Here is a 21,928-nt window from a genome sequence, read left to right on the forward strand (position 1 = left end):
GTGTCATGTACCATGGGTTGCTCATAGTCTAACAGAGTAGATAGGCTCACAGATAGACGGACGGGCAAACAGACAAACATACTTATTTTTTTTAATGAAATAAATCAGATGTTAAGTATATCAGTGATTGATAATGCTTAAGTTATTGTCATGTAGTATTTTTGTTGGGGTGGGATGAGCCATAGAGTTAAGCTGAGCTAAGAAGCATGTGGATGGGGGTGGGGGGTTGGGGGTTGGGGGTAGTGAGGAGTATAAGATGATTCAGTTGGGGGATGTGGGTGTGGGGTCAAACCACCAAGGACAAACAATTTTAACGGCGATTTGATTTGTAGACCCGGAAGCAAACGGCCCCAGCTTGAAGCCGTAATGGAATCTTTTTTAGGACAAGAGACCTCAGATTTGGCCATGATCTGGTAAACGTTCCCTTTCAGTATTAAATTTCCATCTGGTCTGCACTCGTCACCCAAGACAATGAAGAAGTTGGGCAACTTTGGATTCAGCAACACTGAAGCACTTCAGGATCCTACAGCAGTTCAACATTGAAAGGGCATATCCAGAAACAGGGGCGCCGCTAGTGTTTTTTCAGGCCCTATGAAGAATAGAATTTAGTACCTCCCTTTTTCTTTCTTTCCCTGAAAATTAATAATGATAGAATCCTTTAAGGTCCTCCCTTTCAAAGCTTAACCCATAGAATGATTCTAACCACCATTTCCCACCACACCATGGCGGCGCCCTTGTGTGTAAAAAAAAAAAGCCATTGAAGAATGCCCAACATCTTAGCAACAGCCACTGTGCCCTTACTGATGCATAGTTGGAGAGGTGAACTGTTGACGGAGAGGACCAACAGGCACAAAAACACTACAGGAAACAATTCTACATTCAAGAGCTATTCAGGCTAAAATATATTATATATATTGCCTAATCATACTAACATAAGCTTTGCTTTACAGTGTTGTGTTACAGGGTAAGTGATTGTGATGTGTAAAGTTTCGTCTGATGTAAGCATCAGAAACTTAAGTTACATGAAGTAGAGGTTTAAGTCTTTATCAACAGTGGGAGGATATTTCAGGCTTTAAAAAGGCAGACTTACTTTTTGTCATTGTGTTACTGGATAATGAAGGATGCTCTGTTCCAGTGTTGTGCCTATGTTAGTATGATGACTACTGTTTTCACTGATTTCTACTCAGGGAAATAGAGAACAGGATCGAGGCTGACCATCCAGTGGTAAGTATTTTAATATTAGCATCTTGTAATATTTTACTGCTCACAGTTTGTTCAGAAGATGTTCCAATAGTTTTTTTATCAGCTTAGGGATCAGATAGGGCCTCCATTAGGAAAGGGGTGTTCATCAGGGCTGTATTCCTGGACCATAACAAATTTGTACCATACATATACAGCATATTTATTTTCACTTAAAGTTACAGTGTGTAATTTTTAGTTGTTTGTTTCTGCTGCCCATTCATGAATATTTACTGAGTAGATAGACTGGTCTGAGGAAAGGACCAGTGCAGTACAGCCAAATGACCTTGACGGGTAATTAAAAAATATGGGCCAGCAAATCCTTATTAGCTCTCAAAGGGACAATTATGTGAGCCAGTAGAACTACTTCATTCTTGACGTTTGTTGTATCTGGAACATTGTTGTGCTTGGAGGACTACTTGACTCCTACTACTACTACCACCACCACCACCACCACCACCACTACTACCACTATGTGTTTCTCTTGACTCTTGTGTGTGTCTGTACTTGCCTGTCGTACGCCTGTCATGCAGCCAGCCCCGGCTTCAGCAGGCGAGGAGAGCGAGGAGGACCAGCAGTTCCTGAGCATCTTCCAGCAGATTGCGGGGGATGTGAGTAATTGGAGGCCAGGGAGTGCAGGGGGGACTGTGAGTGTGAGTATGGTGGCAATGGGGAAGTGGCTACTTCTTCCTGTCCGTTGCTGTCTGTCGTCATCATCATCATACCTACACTCTACACTCAGTAGTACCTCTAGATGGACTTTTGCTCACACTGCAAAGTGTTGACAGCGATGCCATCTGTAGCGTACAGGCCCGCAAATACACAAACCTTTGCCTCTCTTCTGTTCTCCCCCCCCCCCCTCTCACCACAGGACATGGAAATCTCGGCCAACGAACTGAGGAATGTTCTGAAGCGCGTGCTGACCAACTGTGAGTAAAATGAATGTCACAAGTTATGTTGATGTTATTCTCGGTATTTTCTAACTTGCTCTCTCATTTGTTTTCATCCTCTTTTCTTGTTTTTCGGAATGTTGTTCTTCTTTGTATTCTTTCTCTTCTTCTTCTTCTTCTTCTTCTTCTTCTTCTTCTTCTTCTTCTTCTTCCTCATTTCTCTCTTTCCTTCTATTTCTATTGTCTTCCCCCGTACACAGACAGTGAAATGGAGAACTTCAGCACAGAGGGCTTCAGCCTGGAAAGCTGTCGGAGCATGATCGCCCTCATGGATGTATCCTTCATATGAGTGTAATATACGAGTCCGACAGGCGGACAAAGATGCGTCCGTCTATGCACTGCCACCTTGTGGACACAGGACGGCATAACAATTTAAGAATGCGTTTTAGACGGACAGACAGACCGACAAACGGACCGACCAACAGACAGACGAACGGACATACCCTCTTATAGAGATGCTAGGACGCATCTAAAAACACAAGATTTCATCTGCAGATGGCACTCACATTCAAATGCAAAGAGGCTGTCTGCAGTCACAGCAGGTTTTGCCTAGCCTGGGAAGTCCCATGCTGCTTTACACAATTGGTCCGATCGGAAAGACAGCATGGAATCTATGGCTCCAATCAGAGAGCAGGGAGGCATGGAAGCCAAGGACTGCAGTTTGTTTGAATAGATACAACAGACAAGATTGGCGATGGGCAACGTATGCCAAATGATAAACATTCGTAAGGCCCAATAAACAGCCGCTGTCAATCGTAAACCACACACCCCCTACTACGGGATTTACAGTAGGCAGATCTCCAATGTTTTTCCAGTGGTACTGCTAAAATGTGATCAGTAAGCTGCCAGTATCAGTGATATTTAGCAGAGGGTCTGATTCTAGATCAGGGACATTCCTCTGTTCCTTCCTTACACAAATGCGCAAAAGGAGGCTGCTCCTTGCATAAACCGTTCTCTTTTATTTTTGCTCAGATGTGTTTTGGCATGTGCCGTCTATTTTGCAAATTGGAATCTGAAATTTAGGCCAGGACCCTCACAATCTGATAACCTAAATACAGTGAAACCTGCTCCCAACTATAAATTTGTGTCTGTGCAATCATACGCAATCAGTTTAGAGGATAATGTATTATTCTTTAATGAAATGCCCGTTTTGTTGAAAACGAAAGTTCAAGAGAAGCGTAATGAAATTTGCCATGCCTAATTTACCACCTGCATTCTGTTCTCCACTCAACTGTCATTCGTCTGAATTCGGCTCGAAAAGATAAGCATACCAATTTAACCAGCTGCATGTCATTCTCCGCTCTGCCGTCATTTGGTGGAATTTGGAACGCCCCTTAATTAACTATACAGCATTTTTTCTCCACTCACCTGTCTCCAGTTAGAAATTTTCTTTCTCGCTCGCACCCACCACCTCCCCTTTCTCCTCCCTTCCGCCGCTGTTCGATCGATTCATCAGGGGTCTCGTCCTAGCTACCTTCCAATTCACCTTGCTCCATTGCTCTCCAACCATCATCTGCCGGGGGGGTGTCCGCTCAGAGTGCGGGTGCAGATACTGCCTGAGCTCTGAGTGGCGCCTCGTACTCCCGAGCTTGAGAATGTTTGCTGCATTTCTCGACGCTTCTCGGCCATGGAAGTACTTCAGCACCACGGCCAGCGATCTTGCCCAATACACCACATGATCTATTTCAGCTTCTTGAGTGCAGTGGTCCCTGCGGACCCCGTGAAGCACTTTCATGATCAGTCCACCGCGTGGACAGCCACTCTCCTGCAAGAGCGGCACGAGAAGTCTGTTCTCCAGCGAGAATGAAGATGTATGCATACATGCCTAATCCAAATGTCAGAGAGTGAACTAATGAACATGATTTATGTTTATGACTTAACCAAATGTACCCAGATGGAGGGAACAGGCAGACTTAACCTTCAGGAGTTCAGACAACTGTGGAACAAAATTAAGCAGTGGCAGGTACTGTATGTTGGTGGGCCTCGATATTTGTTTGTATTTATGTACAATAGTTCATGTAAGGCTTGTATGCTTTTGATTTTAGTATACATGTATCAGCCTGTAATATTACGTACTTACACTGTACATACTGTACCTATCTATCCCCATGGTAACATGCAAGTACATAGTGTTACAATAACACTGACAGGGACAGTAAAATGATGTGTAACTGATATCTGTATTTTCAGGGAATCTTTAAGCACTACGACGGTGAACAAACTGGATCCATCAATAGTTACGAGATGAGGAATGCTGTGAATGACGCAGGTTAGACCAAACTGGTATTTTATTTAAAAACCCATTAGCTCCATTACAAGACTCAAAGCAAAGGTGCCAGTCATAGGTTCAGAAAAAAAGGTAAAAAAACCCTGCAACATTTTGCTTCCAACCAGTACCAACCAACGGAATACAAGGCCCAGTGGCAAACCAGTGATAGCTCCCACCCACTTTGCTCAAGTTCAACTTGTTCTGCGGTAGAATGCAACCTCACTTCTAGCGTCACTGTAATGGCAACCATGACATGCACAATTACAATGTAGTATAACACACATAAACCCATGTTGCCAAGATTGGTGCAAATAAACATATTTGGCATTTAGCCCCCAGCAGGTTCAGAACTGGTTGGATCCAATTTGTGGCAGGTTTGTTTTTTTCTGGACCTGGCAGTGACGACTCAAAACAGTGCATTCGCGTTAGGAGGCTGGCATTGCAGTTTTTCTCAATTGCTTACACACAATTTCTGGAATCAGGTCTCGAATTCTCCTCACAAAACTCCTCACTACCCTTGAAAAATGCATGTCTTCTCAAAATGATGTACTCTCTTCTAAAAAGACAATTTTGTTGTCAAAATACAAACACAAGCATCATTTTAATTCACACTCATATAAACCATTGAACACTAATGGTCATATGGTGAAACACGACTACACTCAGCTTGACGCACAGTAGAACTTATTAGGGGCCAAGCAGCGAAGCTGGCGAAGGCCCCTATAGAGTTAGTAGGTTTTCTTCATTGTTATTATATAGTCACCATTCTTCTCCGACTGTAAGTCTATGGCAGCCCATAGAACCGTAGGTAGGAAAATGCTGTAAATTGGCACACACATTAGGGACAGTCTCAGCATTACCCACAGAAATGTATAGGACCCCAGCACCAACGCTCTAGCGCCACCAGCAGGTCAAAGTTGCAGGTACATTTCTGCTTGTAACTTTTGAACCGCTGGGCCAATTTTCATAAACTTGAAATAAAAATAATCCCTGGAATCCTTGGGCCAAGACAAATCCAACGCACCCTATGACGTCATTTTCCGCCAGGATAGTTTTCCCGCCATTTTGAATTTTGTGAAATTCAATAAAAATGCTACTTCTCCCACAATTTTTGACCATTTCGCCCCAAATTCGGTATATTGTATCTCTGTACTGAGCTTTATATGGGGTCTCAAGGAAAACTAGATATGTTTTATCGTTTAGCCGTGACTGCCAATCAAATTTGTTGTAAAAGTGGCGAAACAGGAAGTGAGGTCATATCTCAGCAACCCTTTGTCGGTTTCGGCTAGGATTTTGTACACACATAGATGTCCATCCCATGACCTACTGGGAAAAAAAAATCAGACCCCCAGCTCAAACTCTGTAGCGCCACCAACAGGTCAAATTTTTTGTTACATTTTTGCCTGTAGCTTTTAAACCATATCCACGATGTAAAATATATTATTATCACTAGAATTCTTGGGCCAAGCCGAATCCAACGCACTATATGACTTTGTCACGCAGAAGGGAAAGTCCGCCATTTTGAATTTTGTAAAATTCACTTTACGTCTATGGCAGCCCATAGAACCGTACATAGGAAAATGCTGTAAATTGGCACACATATTTGAGGCAGCATCGAAATTACCCACAGCGAGTTAGAGGTTCCCAGCCCCAATACTCTAGCGCCACCAGCAGGTCAAAGTTGCCGGTACATTTCTGCTTGTAACTTTTGAACCGCTGGGCCAATTTTCATAAACGTTGTATCTCTGGAATCCGTGGGCCAAGACGAATCCAACACACCATATGACGTCATTTTCTGCCTGAATAGTTTTCCCGCCATTTTGTATTTTGTGAAATTAAATAAAAATGCTACTTCTCCCTCAATTTTTGACCATTTCGCCCGAAATTCGCTATATCCTATCTCTGTACTGAGCTTTATATGGGGTTTCTAGGAATATTAGATATCTTTTATCGTTTAGACGTGACAGCCAATCAAAATTGTTGTAAAAGTGGCAAAACAGGAAGTGAGGTCATATCTCAGCAACCCTTTGTCGGTTTCGGCTAGGATTTTGTACACACATAGAAGTCCATCCTATGACCTACTGAAAAAAAATCAGACCCCCAGCTCAAACTCTGTAGCGCCACCAACAGGTCAAAGGTTTAGCTACAATTTTGCCTGTAGCTTTTAAACCATATGCACGATGTAAAATGTATTATTATCACTAGAATCCTTGGGCCAAGCCGAATCCAACGCACTATATGACGTTATGTCAACGCAGAAGGGAAATTCTGCCATTTTGAATTTTGAAAATTCAATAAAATGCTACTTCTCACACAATTTTTGTCAGAATGACCTGCAAAAAGGTACACATCATCTTCAGATCGATAGGCATTAGGGTCGATACCTCTTATCGTTTGGAGGTGACAGGCAAATTAAAATTGTCGTAAAAGTGGCAAAACAGGAAGTTAGGTCATATCTCAACAACCGTTTGTCAGATTCTTTTAGCTATTTTTTGCCCACATACTAGTCAATCCCATGACCTCCCACAAAAAAAATCCAGATTCCCAGCTCAAACTCTCTAGCGCCACCAACAGGTAACAGGAAGTGAGCTTATATCTCGGCTGCCCTTTAAGGGATTCAAAATAAACTTGGTTCATATGAGCACACTCCCCTCCAATGAATGCACACCAACATTGGCGAGATTTGGGCCAAAGGGGACGCTGCAGTTCCTTCTATTGCCGTGGCGACTTTGGCAAGTTTACTGCTTGGCCCCGCATTGCTGCTTGCAGCTATATTTTTGTTCAGTGTTCCACTTACTGAAAAGGCTATCTTTCTGTTGTAAAATACTGAAATATTGTTTTCAGACTCACACAGAGAGGTACACAGATGTTTGGCAAAAAAACATAATTTACATATTTTCTGACATCGAAAAATGCACTAATTTACTGTAAAATATTGGATAGCCACATGAAAGTGATCTCTTGTAGTACATATTTTGGAGATCAAAAATTAAGCAAATGTGTGTCCTTACTGCATCCGCTCATGTTTTCATCAATATCACATGCAATGTGTGTCCTTATGGGGAGATCAGGTCAGATTGTAAACCGGTATGAAGAGAGTTTGTCCATGTGATGAGGAAGTGAACATAGTATGGCAGTTGATTTTAGTATTTTGAATGGCCGTGTGTTCCATGAGAAAACCAGCACTTTTCTTCATGAAAATTGTGTCCAAATCCAGAGAATTGTGTGTAGCGTTTTGAGAAAACTGTGTTGTAGAACTGAAATTTGAATGTAAAGACGGAATTGTGCTTATTGTTCAGTGACATTGGTCAGGGGAGTTGGGAAATGTGTGAGGTGTTTTCAGAATTGTCTGTGAAGTACCAGAAATAGTCTGGTAAACAATCGAGAAAAACTGTAAACGGACTCTAATGGACTTGTCGCTGTACAGTTATGTGTTTTGTGTGCCGTTCAGGTTTCCGTCTGAACAACCAGCTGTACGACATCATCACCATGCGCTACGCCAACGAGAACATGAACATCGACTTCGACAGCTTTGTCAGCTGTCTGGTGCGCTTGGAGGGCATGTTCCGTAAGTGTGAGCACGTCAGGCTAGTTTGGACTTTTATACACGCTGATACACACACACACACACACACACACACACACACACACACACACACACACACACACACACACACACACACACACACACACACACACACACACACACACAAACACACTTTAAGGGCATGTTCCGTAAGTGTGAGATCGTCAGGCTAGTTTGGACTTTTATACACGCTGGTAGGTAGACTACACTGTGCACTCAGGCACACAGGTGCATGCGAGTCAGTGGACACACACACACACACACACACACACACACACACACACACACACACACACACACACACACACACACACACACACACACACACACTTTGCACAATGCATGCAAAAATACACACACGCACACACACGCACACACACACACACACACACACTTTACACAATGCACGCAAACACATACACACATACACACACACACACACACACACACACACACACTCCCGGTACATTTGACAGGAAATGGAAGACGAATGTGAATAGAATTTCTGTAATTTCTTATGTTAAAGGTTTAGCACCTTATACACACGTTTACTGTATGTGTTGAGCGTGTTTGTATGAACTTAATTGCTTCCTAATGTTAAGAAGACATGTTTCTGTAACGCTTTAGAATAAGGTTCTTCTAATAAGCATTTATAGTCACTAGTAAGCAGGTAGTAATACCCTTACAAGTGCCCAATAACATGCTTATTAACTTTGTTAACATCTTATAAGCTGCTTATTATGTGTTTATATTGGTTTATATTTTTAGTCTTATTATTTAAATCGGTACACATATCCATCTTGATATGCTGACTAATACTAGATATGGAGGCGTCGCGAAAAAACCTAAATTTTCAAGATGGCTGCCATGTGTACCGATTTTCATGCTTTTACTCAAATAAAGTTACTCATCAGATGTTAACAACGTTAATAAGCATGTTAACAAAGTTAATAAGCATGTTATTGGGCACTTGTAAGGATATTACGACCTGCTTACTAGTGACTATAAATGCTTATAGAAGAACCTTATTCTAAAGCGTTACCCATGTTTCTTGTGTGTGTGTTCAGGGGCGTTCCAAGCCTTTGACCAGGACGGCGACGGCACCATCAGGCTCAGTGTTCTTGAGGTGAGATGAGCACCGTGCATCACCCCACGACACTTTAACATCAGTGATGGGCACCTTGGATTCAGCTGCTGCTATCTAATATCTAGGACTTACTGTACATCAGGGCTATTCAAATGGCGGCCCTGGGGCCAGATGCGGCCCTTAGACAGCAAGGTTCTGGCCCCCCACAAGCCCCTTCAAATACAGAATCGTTTTTTGGAATTTAGATATAAAAGGCTCCATTATCATGCTGAAACGGGACACGGGACAATGCAGGAAATTACATCTAAAAAATGCTAAATTTTCTGGGGGAGGACCCCCAGACCCTCCACTTCAATGAAGTCTTCCATATTTTTTTAATTGACAGTCGGCAACCATAATAAATGCATATAGTTCGGCCCCTTTACTGGGAGGAATTTGAAAAAATGGCCCTCGTTGATGGCCCCTGCTGTACATTGAGCCAAGCTGCACGAGAAGCAGCAAAGCTTTTTTTCTCAGTCTTTTCAGCGATCAAAAAAGCTCATTCGTTACAACCCCAGACCACAAACACACGCACGCACGCACGCACACAGCAGATCCCAATTAAAACCCATTGCAGATCATTTAATTCAACGTACACACTTAATAAAAGTGTCTTGGCCAGTTGACCAAGGTACTTGGCTAAAGTACCTGTAGTCAATAGGCTCGTTCGTGACGAAGCAGTAAGATTTTTGCTAGGCAGTTGGCATGCTCACTTTGCCAGTTTGCTGCATTCTGGTTAGAATTGCAATCAAACTGGCAAGCATTCTGGTTAGAATCGCAATCAAACTGGCAAAGTGTGCATGCCTACTGCCTAGCAAAAATCTTACTGCGTCGTCACGGACGAGCCTAATGCCTTGACCAGATTGGGATGCCCATAAGTAAGACATTTATAAATACCTACGGCACTGTATTGTAGCTTCTGAATCCAGGATGTCCATCGCTGCTTTCGACAGACTCTTACATAATCAGACAGTTCCTTAAATCCTGCCCTTTCTCTCCCCACATACGCAGTGGCTCCAGCTGACCATGTACGCCTAGACGGCGCCCCCTGTCGCCCACTAGGTGTCGATGCAACGCGAGTCCACGTAAAAGTCTTTCTGCAAGGACCAGAAAAAAAAAAAACACCTGCTCTTACCTCAACAACACTCAGTATTGCCAGTCAAGTGCAGCAGGAAAGGCATCTCTCAGCACCATACAGTGACAGTTATCTTGTCTCTCTTCTGTCCAGTAGTCTCCAGTTCTCTCTAGTTCTTTTCTCAGCACGTTACAGTACCATTATTACTGGTCACCACCTCCTCCTCCTCCTCCTACCGTCTCAGAGGGCTCACCTCTGATGTTAACGCTCAGGTTTCTCTCTTACAGCACCACCGCATCACCACCCCCTTTCGCATTTTCTTTCACTTGTGGACTGTGTATTTTACTTTTTCTTCTTAGCACTGACTTGGATTCTTGTTTGACTTCTCTCTCAGGCATAGCGCACATACACAAACACAAACACAAACACAAACGAGCATGCACACAGGCACACACACACACAGATACAGCAATTAGTTGGAGAAAAAAAACCCAGAATATTTTTAAGCAACATCAATGGAGTTACCAATAGAAGTGGACAACACACACACACACACACACACCTTTTTTTTTCCTGTCAGCACATCATACCTCACCACCAGTGATTATAAAACCCAGACCATCTTGTGCACCGCACCCTGTGAGAAACTGCTCAAGACTTTGTTTTTAACCATAGCTAGAGCCCACAATCCCTACACCATTCACTCATTATTTTTCTTCCTTTTGGCGTCTATATTATCTACTGAGCCCAACCACGTTCTACTGAAGACCAGCCCTCTCCAGTTGTCATGAAGGAATTTAGATGCCGCCATCGAGTCCACTCTGGCTTTGGGCATTCATTCCATCTTTACTGCCTTAGATTGGTTTCGGCTACTTAGCCAAAACCAGACGATACCAGCACTATCAATCCGATCAGGTCTTGAGACTGAAAGGAATCACGGTCAACAGTTCTGAATGTTCTTCCAAGATGATAACGGATGACAAGGATGATGACGGGGGAAGCCAGGGGCAGCATCCCAACTTTGTGACCTGGAACAGTCAACCTGGGCTTGGTGAAAGGAACCATGGAGACAAACTTGGGTTTGGACTTTAAAGGTTTCTTGTTGTGGTTATCCATTAAAAAGCTTTGGGCCAAATGTGTCTACCGAGTTCCTAACATGCTTTAATAATAAATACCTGTGTTGTTTCTTTGGTTGGAGTGGTTATGGAAGAAGGCGAATTCTGGCCGTTTCATTTCCTCCCTTTTCTTTTAACCTTTAAGAGTGTACCGGAATGTTTGGGCAGTGAAAGTTCTATAGAATTCTGGGCGTCATTCAATACAATTTTGAATTTTAGAATCTTGCATTGTTATGGAATGCATTTTTTTTATAGAATGTTCAAAAACCCACACTCTTAAAGGTGGGGTTGCAGGTATGACATCACGTTGGGGGAACTCCCCCAGGATTCTAAGGTTCTACATAGACTCCTATGAGCCTGCGGAACCCCCAACGTGATGTCACAATGGTACATTTTCTTAAAATGGTTAACCTGCAACCCCACCTTTAAGTTTATCAGTGTTATTGTGAAGTCCACTGCTACAGAGCATCACCAGTTGGCTCACTCTTCAGTTCGTGGAAAACAACAACTGTGTGCAACCAATGTGACAAAAACAAATAACACAGAAAACCATGATGCGGAAAAATCTTTTTATTCAATCTTTTTTTTCTCTTTCTTTTGAAATCTCTCAACTATTAACGTCTTACAAAAACATGGTATATAAGATAAAAGTTTCAGGAACAAAATTCAGTCAAAGAAGAAACTCAGGAACAACTTCTTCAGAGAGTAATTGCTCATCCCAGCGCTACACACCATTAAAATAAAAACATATAAACACCCTTAATCAGGGCAATGATAGGAATAATAAAATATGGGAAATGGTCATTCCAAGACATGCTGTCAAAAAGAATTAGAATGTGCCGGAAAAAAAATATTACTTAAAATTTTCAATTGCAGCGACTTGTAGTCATGGTGGCACCAGTGTTAAAGTTTGGTGGTAGATTTGAAAACCATTGCATTGTGTGTATGTGTGTGTGGAGGGCCATGTCTGAAATGGTCACCGGTTCCCCACATACTTCACTACACAGGGAGCAACTTGGATTAGTTTGCTCGCTACATAAACAGTGATGGGCGACCTGAAGGGTATTCCTAGACTGATTCTCAAATGGTGCACTTGTGCACTTTAGTGTTCATGTTTCAGTGCGTATGCCGTATTAGCTACGCACTGAAACATAGTGCCCGAAGTGCACAAGTGCGCCATTTGAGATCCAGCCCTAGACTCTGGTCAAGTAATAAAGCTGGCAAAGTTAACCAACAGGAAGTTATAAACCTTCTGATAAATAACCCGCAGATGTCATTCAATTAAAAAAAAGATGAGGCCTGCTCCAGGCTCATCTATGAGATGCTTTACCACTACCTCAAAGTTAACAACCTGGTTTAGCCTACTGCTTAGTCCCAATCTAGGAACACCCCCTGGATTCATTTGTTACATAATCCAGTGCCACATATTCCAAATCAACTGGTTTTACCTGTCACACTGGATTCTAACTAATTAATGTAGCTCTCCCCATCACTGTACACAAAGCACCATGTGTGGAACAAGGGAGCATTTGAGATTTCCACCTACATGTTAGTTGTCGGATTAAGGCAGTGGTGTAGTCTACTATTTTGTGGTGGGTATACTGTATATTTGAGCACTTTTTGAAGTGGGTGTATACTGTATATATTTGTGCTACTCGAAATAATGGATCAATCCATTTTAAGTGAGTATACTGAAATCCCTGAAATGTTGAGTTGGGTATACTGCGTATACCTGTGTGTGCTGCGTAGACTACACCACTGAATTGAGGTGTGTATGGCATGGGAGAGGGGATCACCTGGTCACCTTGTTTCCAACCTCTTCCCTTTTTAAAAAGTAATCACCTCCTCTGACAACCTCCATCACAAACACTGCACATCTAGAAACGCCATCCTGCCACCCAACAGACAGCAAAAGCTGTCTCTTTCCATAAATCATTACAATACTTAATTTATTTGTACTCAAATGAACAAAACAAAAAGTGAACAGTCCAGTCAGACTACATACAAATACAATCACCCTGAATATGAAGGAATGGCACTTAAATTTGTTTTAAAAAATCTCTCATTCCTCTGAAACAAACTGCAAAACATCACCACTGCTTAACAGTGGCATTCATTTCACACATTCACACACACACACTCCAAACTCTGAATAAACAAGTTTGATTTCTCTGAAACACCCTCACTGCACACTCAAAAGTCTTCCACAACTCAAACCAGCAAGCTGAAGTCACAACACGCATGGTTGTATTGCTATCCTTGCATCTTCCCTCTCAATAATCAACCACATTTAACTGGCAAAGAAAACAAAAACAACAACATCCCAGACATCAAAAATTACCCTTCAAAAATGTCATTGTGACAATTTTGAAATTAAAAAAGGGCTTATGGTTTAAAGACAAAAACTGAAAACTGTCATACCTCTACAGTATTTTACTGTGTGAGGGGAATCCAAATGAACCACAAAAACTGAAAAGGGGAATTTAAAATCAAGTCAAAACACACTCTAAGAGCATTCTTCAAGAGCTACTTTAATCCCACTGTAAAAGGCGTCACTGCCACAACACAGTGACATAGCTCGGCAACGTACACAAATACCATGCTTCCGGCAAATTCCATCAAAATCATGGACCAACTAAAAAAAAAAATCCCTAAACCCATGCCATATGCATAGTGTTAGAATGAATAACAGCACGCGGAAGAAAAAAACAAAACAAAACAAAAAACAAAAAGTTAACAGGAAAAAAAACGAGTCACTAAAGTGAGTGTGTGCAGCTGGGAGAGCAACCTCTTCAACCTGGTCCTGAAAGTCTCTCATTAAAGAACGACCGTCATCCATCTTTAGTAAGATATTATTCATTCCTTTTCTTCCCCCACACTTTTTTTTTGGTCAGTTACTTTTACGTGATCTTCTGCACATTAGTACATAATCAGACACAAGATCAGATCAGAATCCTCATCATCATCATCATCAGATGACGACGATGTCACATACTGGAAAAGATCAGAACTGAACACAGAACAGTACCGTCCAGAAACTGGAGTTGAAAACATCCCTGGTCAGAGGGGGCTATCGGTAGTAGGTCTAGGTAGGCATCGAGGCGTCGCTATGGCAGTAGACAAAAGAGTGCGTGCGGCCCCTGTACTAGGCCCCCAAGTATCCCACAGAGAGTATAAAACAGTTATATAGCAGGACATGATGATGGATCATAAAGAAGAAGACACACACGTGAAGGGGATGAATGTGGAAACTGGCCAAACCAGAACACCAAAACCAAAAAGACAACTCACTCCACTGAGAGAAGACGTTGATATGCTGTCATTTTTAAAAAATAAAATATATAATTTTTTAAAAAATCCTCTGGGAAAATAAAAGATCTACAAAAGTGAGTAATATTTAATATGATTTTTTTTTTTGCCTGGTCTTTGTTCCTGGTCAGCTGCCCTTGATTTAAGACCCGGGGTGGCCCACGGTCTTTATCATGTGTTTCACTTCAACTCATTCCCCCTCTCAGTGGAGTGCTGGTGTTCGGATGACAAGAAAGAAAGTAGATACTGGACAGGAGAGAGAGAGAGAGAGAGAGAGAGAGAGAGAGAGAGAGAGGGTAGGGAGCAACAGCTCCTGTGTGTGTTCAGCTAGTAGCGTTAGCGTTAGCGTTGCGATCTTCCCAATATGGGAAAAGTTAGCGTGAGGGTTAATGGGGGAGAGGGGGGGGGGGGGGGGGTTGTGATGGCTAGCAGCATGATGAGGATAGATGCTGCTCTTCTTCCTCCTCCTCCTCTTCCTCCTCTTCCTCCGGCTGGACACCTCAGCTTTGGACCCTCAGGGCTCCATCTTGCTGTCGTCCTCACAATGTTTCAGCATGTGCTTCTCCAGACCCTGAACACACGGACGGAGAGAGAGGGAGAAAGGAGGGAGAGGGAGAAAGGAGAGAGAGGGAGAAAGGAGGGAGAGGGAGAAAGGAGGGAGAGGGAGAAAGGAGGGAGAGGGAGAAAGAAGGGAGAGGGAGAGAGAAAGGAGGGAGAGGGAGAAAGGAGGGAGAGGGAGAAAGGAGGGAGAGGGAGAGGGAGAAAGGAGGGAGAGGGAGGGAGAGGGAGAGAGAAGGGAGAAAGGAGGGAGAGGGAGAGAGAAAGGAGGGAGAGGGAGAAAGGAGGGAGAGGGAGAAGGAGGGAGAGGAGAGAGGAGAGGGAGAAAGGAGGGAGAGGGAGAAAGGAGGGAGAGGGAGGAAGGAGGGAGAGGGAGAAAGGAGGGAGAGGGAGAAAGGAGGGAGAGGGAGGAAGGAGGGAGAGGGAGAAAGGAGGGAGAGGGAGAAAGGAGGGAGAGGGATAAACGCAACAAAATCAGTCATCAAGTCAAGTCAGCTAAGCTTTATGGTCGGTTTCTTCATATGCACAGGTCATACAAGGAAATTGGAATTACGTTTCTCTCTACCCCATGCAATCGAACAGAAAGAAGCCAACGACGAAATACACTGAACACAGCATAACAGCACAATCGACAAACAGAGTAAAGTGCGTAAGGCGAACAAATTTAAAGACCCTATATATGGTATGCATGCCACTATTATGTGAATAAGCAAAGTCAACTATAAACACCAAACGAGTTTGACAACACCATTTAATCCAAATCAAAGTACATGTACATGTAGGGGTGTCAAACATCTGGCCTCAGACTTGAGGAGAGAAATATAAGGGTGTCGAAAAAATAAAGTACATCTCTGGAAAGTCTGAAAACTAGGAACACCAAAGGCGTTTGAAGAAATAATTGTAAGGAAGAAGAAAAAAAAAAAAACAGCAGCTAAAAAATACAAGATGGACCGCTAAGCCCCCCACACTTGGGCTTGCATGCCCATGGGGACCCCGGTTCGAGTCCGGACGGGGTCATTTCCCAACCCTTCCCCATCTCTCTCCACACTAACTTCCTGTCGCACCTTCACTGTCCTATCCGAAATAAAGGCCCAAAAAGCCCATAAAAATATATATATTTTAAAAAATGCAAGATGGACATAAAGCGTGCTACCTGTTTGGAGCCGTTGCGTGCGCTGAAGAAGGCGTCGCAGGTCTTCCATCGGCACTTGAGCGTCTGCAGGCTGGGGGGGGCGTGGTCCTGCAGCACGTGCTGCTGGAGATGCTCCAACACGCCGAAGATCAGGGAGCAGCCGTGCCACTGGCATGGACGGACACACACACACACACACACACACACACACACACACACACACACACACACACACACACACACGTTAATTTGTATAATACACATACACATGGGTGCTGTTACAGATTCTAAGGGCCCAAGAACTGATAGCATTGCAGGGGCCCTGAAGGTGGCCCAAAATTCGAGTCTTTCATGGGGCCCAACTTTTCTGGCAGCGCCTCTGCACATACACACACATGCACATTCTCTCTCATCCAAACACACACTTGGTGATTGGTGATTCTATGATTTTATGGTGATTCATATACACAAAAAAACAGAGCTTGCTCGCTGGCTCTTGCTCATTGATAAGTATTCACAGACGTGAGCCTTTCAGAAAGACAGACACAAACTTACAAGTGCACCTGCAAGCACAACACAGTAATCTCTAAAACGTGTTACTAAAAATCCAATCAAACCAAACGAACTAACAGACCTGCAAAACAAATTCCATTAAGTAATGAATCGATTTCCAAGTCTTACCAAGCAGCGGTAATTTTGGATCAGGTTGAGTTTCACAGCTCGAACACTTCCATCGTAACAGCCTGTGTAGATCTGAAATACACAGATTATCAGGTCATTACAAAAAGTGTCATATTAAAATATATCATTTTTTGGAGAGAGAGATGGGGGAGCACTGCCTTGGGTCTCAAATTAAGAGCAGGTGGTCTTCAAGAGGAAAAGGGCATCTAGAACACCAAAAGCAGGAAGGTGCTGCCGAGGCAACCTTCCTTCTTTTAAAATATATAATTATTTAAAGGGACACTGTGCAGGAAATGGTCAAAAAAGGTACTGCAACTATGCTGCGCATTGAAACTGGGCTGCCTATTGCCAAATTTGACCTTTACATGAAAGTTTACTAAGTAATAAATAAATATATTCTAGTATGGTCCAAGTACAGTCATTTTTGCAGCTAAAAATGGCTATTTCTGGACATTCAAAATGGCGGACCATGGAGAAGATCCCCCTTTTCATGTATGAAAAGTGCAATTTTTCCAGTCATAATGAGTACTTAGAATTTGATGCTGGTGGTAAGTATTCATGAAAAAGGTAACATTAGTGAATGGGCAGCATGAATTCTGGAAATAAGCAACTACAAATCTCACGCAGTGTCCCTTTAAATATAATTATTTAAAAGACAAACTGTAAAGAAAGAATGTTTTTTTTTGTCTGATGTACTCACCATACTTTTGTGTATGACCATGCACATCACCATGTCTGAATGTCCACCGTACACTTGCAGGCGGTCATGAGACTGCAGCAAAACAGAGGGGTAGAGTGTTAGAACAGACAGTGAGCCCATTTATATGGCCGCAATAATCAGGTTATTGGAATAAACAGGTTATTGGAGTAAACCGTTTATTGCCGTTTATATGCAGTCAGTCGGTTGCCTGTGTTCCACTAAAGTGTGTGACACGAAGCTAGAATTTAAGGCTTTTGATTGGCTACTTATCAATAACCTGATAGTAACCCGATTATGCAGGTTACATGATACGAGAAATCAGTTTATTAGCCAAAAACCTACCTGTGCGAATCAGATTTCTCATAAATCGGTTATGAAAACTGTTTATTCAGTTTACATGAGCGCTCGAATAAACAGGTAACTCCATAAACGGTTTATTGATGTGTATATAAACGGGCTCATTGATATCACAATCACAGTCCCAATCCATTGCAGGTCAACAACAGTTAAAATTGAAACAGTTCAAACTAGTCTTGGTCATTATTTTTGCCCCAAGTCGTTTACCCAGCTTGCTCAGCACTTTGTTCAGCTGATATTTTGAAGTGCTTAAAGACCCTGCGACAAATTCAACAAGGTCTGTGGCGCTGTGGCGCACTACACTGGCGACGGCTAGAATATCTCCAATTAACCCACTGATGCCTGAAGCACCTGCAAAAAACGCCTGCTGAATGCCTAAGCCCTTGTTGGGAAAGTTGCCCACAGCCTATAAGAACCTAAATATCTTAGCCTCTGATGCACATAAAAACATGAAATAAGTTACATTTAAACCCTAAAACCCCCATCTTGCATTAGAATGTGTTCATTCAGCTGTAACATACCCACATTTTTATTTAAAAAGTTAAAATCTCAAGAGTCTGTATGCAGCGTATATGTGTGTCTCAAGGCACCAAAGGTCGAACAACATATACAAGTCATCAGGCTAAAATGGATAAAAACACAAACACGGGTCACCCACCTGAAGCTCATAGACGCGCACCAGCTTATCCAGGCAGGCCGTCACCATCACCTTGCCCAAGATGGCCACCACCGTCACCGCATGGCTGTGGCCCTTATAGATACGTACCAGCTCCCCCGTCTGATCACACACACACACACACAACAACATATTTCCTTAATTCATTTATAAGCACAGAGAGCCTCAATAAATACATTATAACACAAATGTGAAAATAAGAGAGCCTGCATTTAATTTGATTACACGGCACTTGTGATTAAACGGTGCCAAACATAAGCGAAAACTGTGAACTAACAAAGAAAATGTCTGCGCACTTAAATCCTTCTGTTCATTTCATTGCCAAGCTTTCTGCCATCAGACCTTCCTCAGGGCCCAGTCTCAGGTTGACCAAAAGCTTGGCGATGACATGAACCAAAGGGTAAGCGTGCAGTCATTTTTCTTTTGTAATAAAGGAGATCCTTGAAAAGACTCCCGCACACTGACCATTTAGCTGTTTTTGCTTTAACAGGGTATATACACAAATCTTGAAGTCAAATTTACTACCATTTAATACCCTTTTTCACTACCTTTCGACTTTTTTTTTACAACCATCATGACACTCCGATGCAAGTATTAACAAGACATCTTTTGTAATTTCTACCTCCTTAACGTTACAATACATTTTCGTTTTTTGCAAAAAAAAGGGAGCAGTGCGGCGGGATGGTACAATGCTCAGGTGGCTACAGTTGCGCGAATCACTGTTGTATGAAAAAACAGTGATAATTGGTAAACCAACAAAGATTTTTTTATCAATATGGTAACACACAAAAAAATACCACGTTTTTCAAAAAAATAATACCTTTTGAGGAAATTTACAACTTTTAAGGCCATTAAATTTTGGCTTTTGAAATTATCACCTTTTATAACTTTTTAAAACCCTGCATACACCCTGTATATTGAACGACGTTTCGGTACAAGACCTTCATCAGGCAATCTCTGGTCAGGTCTTGTACAGAAACGTCGTTCATTAAAGCAAAAATAGCTAAATGGTCAGTGTGCGGGAGTTTTTTCAAGTTGTCTGCTGAGTGACCCATGGGCCATCTCCGACGCACCTGCCAGGTGAGGTGTGCGAAAAAAAATCCAAGTTTAACAAAAGGAGATCCAAAAGCTTTGCGAGTGAAATGTTGTTACACGTACGTGGATGTTGTGTGCGTGGACCGACTGGTCACTGGAGCCACTGAAGACCAGGTCGTTCACCACCTGTTTGAGGACACACGTTTGTGAAATGATCAGATTTGGCATCACAAAAACACACAACAGAAGACAGAAAAACAAGCATATTATGCAACCACAAACTCACTCAAACAGAAATGCATACCGTACACACCTTTGTACAGACCATGAACCATGCCCAAATACAAATAGCACACACATCCCTCACATTTATGCACAGTAGTCGTGGTGTGTCCACACACACACACACACGCACACACAGAGAGTGCGTTACAATATGCGACCTTGCCTCCTTCACTTGTGCTTGTCTCCTCATACCAGGAAGTAATATGTCATGATGACATCACTAACCACAGCATTATATTTCAATATCTTGCAAAAGCTCAATTGTAAAGCCTTCTTCTCATTTGCAATTGGGATGGTGAATGAAAAACAGTCCCTCAAAAGTTGTTGTGGCTAGGCTGACAGCTGGGTTTCTCCACGGAGGAGGGTCCAGGAGGTAGGGCGAGGAGACAAGTACAAGTGGAGGAGGCAAGGTCGCATATTGTAACACACTCACACACACACACACAGACAGACCCTCTCCTCACCTTCATGCAGAGCACGGTCTTGGTGTGTCCACGCACACGCACGCACGCACGCACACAAACACACACACACACACAGGGGCGGTTTTAGGAAATCTGAGGCCCTGGGCAAGAAACAATTCCGAGGCCCCTTTTAAATTATTAATTAATAATCGATGATGTATGCAGGCAGTGGCGTAACAACGGAACCCATATGCATGATTATCTAGGTGGGCCCCATATTCAATCAATATATAGCACATTATCATACATAACTGTCATTCAATGTGCTAAAGAGTAGAGAAAAGAAAGAGAAGAGAGAAAAATATATTGCTATAGATAGTAGATAACTATCACCAAAGGCAGATGAAAACAAAGCTGTTTTTAATTTCTTTTGAAATCACTGTTGGGGCAGGTCTTATTTGGACATCTAGCTGGCCCCAGCAGGCAGCATAATGATGCCATTTCACCCTATCTGGATTTGACCCTAGACACTACCAGAGAAGACCTAAGGCATCTAAGGATGATATTGCTCTAGCACATCCACAATAGCTAATATTTAGGGCCCAAGGCATTTAATGACTATCAGGACTGCTTTAAACTCAATTCTCAAAACAAAACAAAAAACCCTCACGGGTAGCCAGTGAAATGACCAAATACTGGAGTGTTGTGATCTCTTTTGCGATTTAGAATTCTAGCAGCAACATGTGGATAAGTTTCACCTGCCTGAGTGACTTTTGGGGAATGCCTGTAAGGGCAGGCTATTAAAATAGCCAACTCTGCAGGTAATAAAAGCAGAGATTAATTTCCCCCTAAGGTGACAAATGATTTAGTTATGCTGATGAGCATTCAGCCTGCTACACGTGAGAAATAGCCAGGATAGACCCACACTCGTTCCATAAATGGGCAAAGAAGATAGAATGAGACAATTCGCGGTAGAGGGTTGATTACAAAAGAAAACTTAAAAAAAATGGTGATGCGCCCCTTGAACGAAAACATAGCTCACAGCACATGAAAACACAGTCACGAGTCGACACACCACGGTGCACCATAACGCACACTGCACTCTTGAGCCAGTGAACACCCAATACAGAGGAAACGGTGGCTGAAGTAGAAACTATTGTGTTTCAGAATCAGAAACCGAAATTAGGCAACAAACGAGAAACAACAGGCACCTTGCGCCAACTGCGCGTGCACACATCTGTTGAATAGTTGACAAGTCCCCTCTCTAGTTCTAACTAATAACTATATCGCTCACAACTCTGAAGTGACCCAGCTTGCTTCGTGACGTGATATAACAGCTAGACTACAATAGCCAAACTTCCGTCATGCTAACCAGAAATAAATGCAGCAAACTGACATGGAGCCGACATTAGAGCTATCAACTTTTGACTA

The 21,928-nt window shown here is 42.6% G+C and overlaps 2 protein-coding genes across 2 annotated transcripts in view; one reads left to right on the forward strand and one right to left on the reverse strand.

The window, feature by feature from the left end:
• Positions 1 to 11,478, forward strand: part of capn3a (calpain 3a, (p94)) — a 30,738-nt gene extending 19,260 nt beyond the window's left edge. The window contains exons 13-21 of the mRNA XM_063183714.1: positions 1,188 to 1,224; positions 1,773 to 1,850; positions 2,111 to 2,168; positions 2,390 to 2,463; positions 4,084 to 4,152; positions 4,380 to 4,458; positions 7,910 to 8,026; positions 9,112 to 9,170; positions 10,182 to 11,478. Of these exons, the coding sequence (XP_063039784.1) occupies positions 1,188 to 1,224; positions 1,773 to 1,850; positions 2,111 to 2,168; positions 2,390 to 2,463; positions 4,084 to 4,152; positions 4,380 to 4,458; positions 7,910 to 8,026; positions 9,112 to 9,170; positions 10,182 to 10,208 (598 nt within the window). The 3' untranslated portion in view covers positions 10,209 to 11,478. The remainder of the gene's footprint in view (positions 1 to 1,187; positions 1,225 to 1,772; positions 1,851 to 2,110; positions 2,169 to 2,389; positions 2,464 to 4,083; positions 4,153 to 4,379; positions 4,459 to 7,909; positions 8,027 to 9,111; positions 9,171 to 10,181) is intronic.
• A 432-nt stretch (positions 11,479 to 11,910) lies between these two features.
• Positions 11,911 to 21,928, reverse strand: part of znf106a (zinc finger protein 106a) — a 41,537-nt gene continuing 31,519 nt past the window's right edge. The window contains exons 19-24 of the mRNA XM_063183716.1: positions 19,932 to 19,994; positions 18,756 to 18,875; positions 17,741 to 17,812; positions 17,041 to 17,112; positions 16,381 to 16,527; positions 11,911 to 15,240 (exon numbers count right to left, since the gene is read on the reverse strand). Of these exons, the coding sequence (XP_063039786.1) occupies positions 15,184 to 15,240; positions 16,381 to 16,527; positions 17,041 to 17,112; positions 17,741 to 17,812; positions 18,756 to 18,875; positions 19,932 to 19,994 (531 nt within the window). The 3' untranslated portion in view covers positions 11,911 to 15,183. The remainder of the gene's footprint in view (positions 15,241 to 16,380; positions 16,528 to 17,040; positions 17,113 to 17,740; positions 17,813 to 18,755; positions 18,876 to 19,931; positions 19,995 to 21,928) is intronic.

The sequence above is a fragment of the Engraulis encrasicolus genome, chromosome 19 (genome assembly GCF_034702125.1).
Source record: "Engraulis encrasicolus isolate BLACKSEA-1 chromosome 19, IST_EnEncr_1.0, whole genome shotgun sequence".
Taxonomy (NCBI): domain Eukaryota; kingdom Metazoa; phylum Chordata; class Actinopteri; order Clupeiformes; family Engraulidae; genus Engraulis; species Engraulis encrasicolus.